The sequence below is a fragment of the Asparagus officinalis genome, chromosome 1, assembly GCF_001876935.1.
Source record: "Asparagus officinalis chromosome 1, Aspof.V1, whole genome shotgun sequence".
Taxonomy (NCBI): Eukaryota; Viridiplantae; Streptophyta; class Magnoliopsida; order Asparagales; family Asparagaceae; genus Asparagus; species Asparagus officinalis.
This window is the reverse complement of record NC_033794.1, coordinates 110,698,499-110,706,245: the sequence shown is the minus strand read 5'-3', so window position 1 is coordinate 110,706,245 and position 7,747 is coordinate 110,698,499. Positions and strand designations below refer to the sequence as shown.

At 36.3% G+C, this 7,747-nt stretch overlaps 1 protein-coding gene across 1 annotated transcript in view; it reads right to left on the bottom strand.

The window, feature by feature from the left end:
- The window catches only part of LOC109828962 (ATPase family AAA domain-containing protein 3-A-like), a 7,549-nt gene extending 1,057 nt beyond the window's left edge, over positions 1-6,492 (bottom strand). Inside the window, exons 1-7 of the mRNA XM_020395981.1 lie at positions 6,370-6,492; positions 6,190-6,285; positions 4,806-4,916; positions 4,321-4,630; positions 2,645-2,735; positions 2,232-2,559; positions 1,275-1,423 (exon numbers count right to left, since the gene is read on the bottom strand). Of these exons, the coding sequence (XP_020251570.1) occupies positions 1,275-1,423; positions 2,232-2,559; positions 2,645-2,735; positions 4,321-4,630; positions 4,806-4,916; positions 6,190-6,273 (1,073 nt within the window). The 5' untranslated portion in view covers positions 6,274-6,285; positions 6,370-6,492. The remainder of the gene's footprint in view (positions 1-1,274; positions 1,424-2,231; positions 2,560-2,644; positions 2,736-4,320; positions 4,631-4,805; positions 4,917-6,189; positions 6,286-6,369) is intronic.

Genomic DNA, 7,747 nt, shown 5'->3' with positions numbered 1-7,747 from the left:
ACTCCTAATTCTCCCCATCCTCCCCCTATCTTTCTACTTGATTTCAAGTGCCCTAGGGCCACTCGTTAACAAAACCCTGTTATATTATGCTGCAAAGTTTTAACACTAAATCAAGCAACTGCAACTACAACTGCAAGCGACAACTACAACTGGAGCTGTATGTAACTGGAAGTTGCATGTCAATTACAGTCCCATGATGTTTTTGAGAATTGCAACCAAAGATGTGTTTACAGTTCCATTTTGCAAAATATATCAAGTTATAGCTGTTTGTTTTACTACAACTGCGATGCTTTTTATGCCACAATTTCAAAAATGAGTCTCTTTTGCCCGAGGCCTTGTGATTGATTTGGCTGTAAGTTTGTTTTCACAAGAAATGGTCCATTTTGCCAATCTAACTATAAAATTACTGCAGTTAAAGTATAACAAACAGCTATAATTGTATTTTACAAATGGCAACAGTAGTTGTAGTTGCACTTTTTTGTGATAAAAAATCATGTTTGATCTAAAGCAAAAATGGTCCATAATAATAACTTAATAGGGAAAACTGGTAAATAAATCATAGGAATCACATAAATAAATCAAACCCAGGTTCCAACCAATTGCACTTAATCGTAGTCGTAGTTAAATACAGGGTAAATCAATAATGAAAATTTTGGGGTTTTTGTCTTTTAACCCAAAGTTTTACCATCACTTATTTAAAAACTCGCCCACTTCCATAACTACCCATACACCCGAAGTACCCCTTGTGACTTAGTTATAAACCCACCTAGTTATCTAATCTCAAACTTCATATTGTATTTTTCCAACAATTGTAAAATCCAAAGTTGCCTTTCTTCCCCAAATAAACTCAACGGTTCTCTCTTTTTCTCTCTTCCTTTATTTACAAAATACTAAACTCAAAGAGCCGATCCCCAAATTCTAGGTGAAGTTAATCCCTAAAATGCAGTGGACAACATGATCGGTGTTTAGAAGAAGAGAGAGGAACGGGTTTTTTTTTTTTGAGATACACTATAAAGTTTGAGGGTATACTATACATTGGATTTAAAAATAAGTCATATGGGATACTTTGGGTGTATGTGTGTTTATGGAGGTGAGTGGGCTTTTAAATAAGTGAAGGTAAAACTTTGGTTAAAGACAAAAATACCTAAAATTTATTTCAAGGTCAATTGTTCTTGGTTATAGTTCAAATATGCTCATAAAGTTCAAGTAATATGCAAGGCATGATATTTGAAAATAACTGAATATCAATTAGATCATGACGGCTTGAAACTTACTCGCATAGGAAAGCATCTGCCTCATCAATAAAAAGCAAGAGACCTTTTCTTGATTTTTTCGCCCAATCAAATATCTGATGTATCTTGGTAACAGCTTCAGAACCCAAAGGTGCTACATCACCCCCTGTCATCATTGCATAATCCAAACCCTGTAAATTGATAGAGAATACAGTAAATGGAGAAGCTATAGTATATATAAAGCACTTATCTAAGCAAATGATATCACAGCAATATCTAAAATTTAAAGGACAATCTTATGAAGAGCTACACATCTGAAGCCTTTCAATTCCTTTTTTCCCGTAACTCTATTACATATAAACAAGTAAATTCCCTAGATTAGTAGCTTCAACTCCGAGAATCTTCACCATTCGACATATAACTCCTTTTAGAAAAGACATTAGAACTGCTTCCAAGGAAGAAACTTCACATTCTACTCTTTAAAACTAAAAGTGCTTGTCATGAAACATTAGTATTGGAGTTAGCTATGTTTGAAGAGTCTAGATAAGAATAGAAAAGTAGGAAAGAAAGTTCAAATAAGATCCATAACAAATTTCATAAAATGAAGAGAATAAAATTGAGAATCCCAAATAGAAATTAGATCGCTCGAGAGATCATGTAAGGGGGAAAAGAACAAAGATCATATTTGTAGACTATTAGATTTTGTCTGGAAGAGAAGGTAAATATATGATTTCTCCAAAACACAACGTTTGACTTGTACTTCTCTAAAAAATTATTTTTTAATTGATTACCCAGTGTTTATGTACCATGAATATGAATATATACTATAATAAAGTTGGTCAGGCATGAAGACATGCATATTGGACATAGACAATTTCGTTGACACTCTTTAGATATGTTTCAGACATTTATCATCAGTTACATTTGAATTTATGTATACATGAACTGCATCATGGACTGAAAGAAATTTGCAAGACAGATGGTGAGGCAGCATTTTACCGATTTTCGAGCCATCTCCTTTGCCACCATAGTTTTTCCAGTACCAGGAGGCCCATAGAAAAGCATATTACGGAAAGGAGCTTCATGGGATTTTGTGTTTTCTGTAGCTCGAGCAAGTTGTTCAATCCTCCTATGCAGTGAAGGGTGAAGAATAATGTTGTTAAAGCTCGTTCCACCTTCAGTAGATGCAACCGTACTAGACGTTATCTTTTTTGCAAACTTCAAAGCAACTCCTGACCAAGGAAACTTTGCTATTGATGATTCACGGATCAGTGAAGGCTGACCCAGTAATCTATTGACGTAGCCCCACATGACCTTAGCACCTTCCCTGCGAAATTCCGTAACTAATATCAGCAAAGAGATTTGGAGAAAGAGGATAACAGATCATTAAGATGAGAATTTTGACAGTCAACCTAGTTGTGTAAACACCGGCAGCTAGTGCAGTGACTCCACCAACAGCCATGATCAATTTGCCTCGATCAGTCAGCAACATCCGAAAACCGCCTACAAATTCAAGAAAAAATTGGAGAACAATGCTAAATCAGCCTCCTTTTCTCTCATGCTAAATATCTCCTTCTAAGGGAACCTAGAAAGTAGCTCACAAACAAATGTACAAGCCTAGATGTAGAAAAGCATGACGAAATTAAAGCAGGCTCAATTGCAACTTAAGTACCCTATAGTTCCAATTATGTTGCACTTGTATACCCTCACTTGTTTTTGGTAGCACTTAGTATACCCAAAAGTTTTAAAACCTTCATGTATATATCCTTAAATTATAAATTTTTTAACACTTGACCTTAAATACCCTAAAGTTTTTAAAACTTGCACTTAAATAACCTAAAGTTTCTAAAACTTGCACTTAAATATCCTAAAGTTTTTAAAATTTGCACTTAAAAATTTAAAGTAACCTCGGGTTTGCATAACTGAGGGTATGTAAGTGCAAGTGTTAAAAGTTGTAAGGTATTTAAGTGCAAGTTTTAGTTTTAAAACCTTTACTTATATACCCTTAAATTTTTAACATTTGAATTTAAATACCCTAAAGTTTTTAAAACTTGTACTTAAATAACCTAAATTTTTTAAAAATTGCACTTAAATATCCTAAAGTTTTTAAAACTTGCACTTAAAAATTTAAAGTAATCTAAGGTTCTTAACGTTTTTAAAACTTGCACTTAAAATTTTAAAGTAATCTCAGGTTTGCATAACTAAGGGTATTTAAGTGCAAGTGTCAAAAGTTATAAGGTATTTAAGTGCAAGTTTTAAAGACTCTAGGGTATATAAGTGTTGCCAAAAACAAGTAAGGGTATATAAGTGCAAGTTTTAAAAACATTAGTGAATATAAGAGCTGCCAAGAAGAAGTAAGGGTATATAAGTGCAAAGTACTAGTGCAAGTTTAGCACTTAGATCTATGAACATATTTCTTCGGATGCAAATCAAAATTTTCAAGAAAAAATTGCTTTATCAAAGAAGTTAAAACTCAGCCATGAAACAACTTTTAAGTATACAGGTTAAAGAAAATATTGAAAGAAAATCAATGAAGTAAAAATAAAAGATAAAACGAATCAAACAAGTGAAAGTTAAGGTTACTAGTCCTAAACCTGAATTCAACAACCTTCTTATGTTTGAACTGGTGCTGAGTAGCCACTTAACCAATAAGCTTAAGCCTATAGATTGTGGCTTAGACCTGCACTATAGAGTGTCAAGTATTTCAAACAGAACAGCTTTGGTTTAAGGATCTCTTGAAATTTTGCTCTCCTCTACCCATAAGCTTACCTTCTGTGCTGCAGTTAACAGCACACAGCAGACAATCGTAAATTTTAAAAGGGAAATTTTTTACTAATTTACTTTGGGAACAAAATAAGATTGACCAGTGAGGTACTCTATGCAACAAGTGATTCTTAATTACAAGGATTAGCGGAATAATGAACTAAAAATTAGCGTCAGTTTAGCACATTAAAATCCAAAATGTGCTGGTAAGGAAGGTATGATCCGTAACTTCATCATCTTTTTCAAACTAAAAGTATTTATATGTTGCTGTAGAAATCAAAGGCTGAAAAGAAACTGATATTAGTATTAGTATATAGGATATAACCTTCAATGTGGCTAAAAGTCGTATTGATCGCAGCAAGCCACTTTTCTTTCTCGCCATTCATGCGTTCTAAAAGCATTCTCTTGTTATGCTCTTCTGTCAGTTTTGCCTCGTGAGCTCGAGCTTCAGCCTCTGCCAGAGCTTTTACTCTTATTGTTTCACGCTCTATCTCAGCTCTCTCTTTTTCTGTTTGGCGGAGTTGTGCTTGAATTTGGTCTTCAGTAGCACGCCTTGCTTGTTCTTTTCTTATTGAGGCCTCTTCTTGCATCCTTACAAGTTCAACATTCTGTCGCCTTTGTGCTTCATGCTCTGTCTGCAAATGAATTATATTAAAGAGAATGCAATTGCAATATTTATCATCACTAGATCATAGAATAAAAAGCAATCTCATCAGCAAGGTGTTCTATTAAGCGCAAATCAGTTTGTTGAACTTTATAATTGAGAATGCATTATGAGTGAAATGGAAAATAAAATGGCCAACTACTCACCTGCATTCTTTTTCTTGCGAGTTCATCTTGATAGCGAGCGTTTTGTGCCTTTGCCTGTGCCTGTTGATGAATAATATTCCTCTGTTCCTCAGCTAATTTTCGCTGACTTTCCTGTAAATAAAAAATATCCTGGTCAAATAATAACTATAAAGAAGTTTGAGGTAACTGTCAGAAGCAAACTGAAAATGCCTCACAATGATCTTTTTCATTGAGCAAGTACAACTGAGACTGCATACTCTTAGAGAAAAATTGTGGTCAAAATGGTATCATTTCTTGCAAGTAATAAACAAGAAATTTGAAAAGAAATAGTACCACTCATTATCCCCCCTTCAATTTTCTCCTAAAACAAACAATTTTCAGAATATTCGTAATCCCCCTAACTGAAGTGTTTTGCCGGGTACTGCTTAACTTGTATATCCTACTTATTGAAGATACACGGTGGTACTAAGTGCATGACCAGATAGAAGGAACCCCTCTTCCTGATCCTAGAAACTTGTAAAAAGTCCATATATGAAAAATGTAGAGATATGTCAATAAATCTCCTAAATACCAATAGAAGGAATGAAAAAGCAGCTAGATACTTGTGCTTTATAAGTTCTGCTACAACAACGTAGTCATCTTTGTTGAGATCCTAAAGCTGATACATCAACATCGTTATACAGTTCACATCTTACACAAGGATATGTATGTGATAGCAACTGCTACTAGAGAAGGGACTTTTAACTCTAAAGCCTAGAGCGCATAAGGCTACAATTTGGCTAGTGGCTAGATACCAAGTCAAACTTTGTAAATCTAACAATAGAATTATAATTAAAGAAACAAGTCTTATAGGTGTTTTTTCGACCAAGTACAATACTTTCTCTCAAAACTGATACATGTTGACTCAATGTGATAAGTAAGCACTTAGTCTTATCTATATCATAACCGAGGAAAAGCAAAAAACCCCTAGAAGGGGAGGCCTAAGTTCTTATTGAATTGAGGCGAAAAACGTTCATCTCCTGAAAACAAGATACTTATTGACAACTCTAACATTGATAGATACATAGCACAATACTAAAGAAGTGGATGGAAAATAACAAATGGCCCTTGAAAGTAAGCAATGTGACGAAGATTATGAATTCGTGCATGACTCAGAAACGGCTCTTGAAAACAAGTAGCATGGCGGAGATTATAACACACAAATGGCTCACGCAATGGAGACTATAACACACGTATGGCTCTTGAAATAAGAAATGCGACAGTGATTATGAACATTGTATCTAGCTCGGTATCTACAAGTTATCTTGAACTATACAATATCCAGATGTCCAAAAAAAACAAACAAACAAAATATATCAATTAATTCAATAAAGTGCACTGGAAGTAAGGGAAAAAGAACACTGACCACTTCTTTCTGGGCCATCAAGGCCTGATACTGGGCCTTCTCAGCCGCCATCTCTTCCAGCCTCGTCTCCTCCTGACTCCTCATCAACTCAAAAACCTAACACGACCCGCAAGCATAAAATTTACAGATTAATCCAAAAACAAAAGTTTATCTTCATCACTGAGGCAAATGATCGAACACCTGCTTGGCAAGAGGAGAACTGTTGATTTCCCTCAAAGCCTTCGCTCCTATCTCGAGCGCTTCAGCGTCGAAACCACCGGAAGAGCTCGGTCCTCTCTCGTCGGCGAGGCGAACTCGGCGGTGGCGGCTTCATGACACCGCGCGCGCGCTGCCACCGCCGTTGGCGGCCAGCGAGAGGATATCAGGCGGTGCATTTTTTGGGTTTCGGATGGTTTCGTTTGGTTTCTTGGGCTTTAAGAGATCGCCGCCGTTGAAGGGGGTTTCTCAAGTTTCGGGGGGGTTTTGGGAGGGGTTTTTCTATGATTTGTTTAAATTACACAAAAGCCTGTAAGCTTTTAGTTTTGCAGTAAACCCCCCATGAACTTCCAGAATTACACTTGAGCTCCGGTAACTTTTCAAATTGCAGAAACCCCCAGGAACTTTCTGAGTTTTGTACAAAACCCCCTATATTAGAACCAACAACAAGCGGCATGCATTTTGAACGTCGTTGTGGTTTAATGTAGAAAAATGCCTTAATGACCTAAAATATGGGACCAAGGGAGAGGACAAGTGAGACGTCCCCTCCATATTGCATAATGAGCTAGTCATGCCCCCTATTGCATAATGAGCTAGTCATGCCAGCTCATTATGTAATAGAAATCAGGCCCGGGCCAAGAGGGGGGGTAGGGGGGGCGACCGCACAGGGCCCCATTTCAAAGGGGGCCCCAAATTTTTAAAAATGTCCATAGTATATTTCTTAATTCTTTCCAATAAGTCTTTTGTTTGTTTAAAAAAGGACCTAATAATCTAATACTAGCCCACTAAATTAAATAATAAGCCTCATTTTATCATTTCGCACAGGGCCTCAAAAAAGCTTGGGCCGGCCCTGAATAGAATGGGGGACACCTCACATGTTCCCTCATATGGTCTCATATTTTGGGACCTTGTAGCAGCTCTCTTTACTGTAATTTAGGGTGCCACGGTAATGAAAGAGCTAAATTTAGGGTATCAAAGTGAAAATAAACCAATTTGTTGCCTTCTATATATTTAAGCATGCGCTTCGTTTCCCCCTCTCTCTCTCCAAGCCACCGCCTTCTCCCCTTTGAACTCATTAATTATCCATGATCTCGGCGGAACAAGGCGAAGGTAGGCTCCTCTTTACCCTTTCTTCCCCCATTTCTCTTAAAAACTGTCTTTTTTTTTATTTCCCGTGAGTTTTGTATGAAGATTGAATGTTCTTGATGTGGTGATGGTAAAGTTTGGATTTTTAAATATCGTCATATTATTCCTTTTAGTTATTATTACGTTCAAATTAATTAAGACCCTTAGTTTAACCTAGTATTGCATGCTCACATCACATACACACAATTTTCTGTGAGTAACTTGCCCTCCTTTGCTC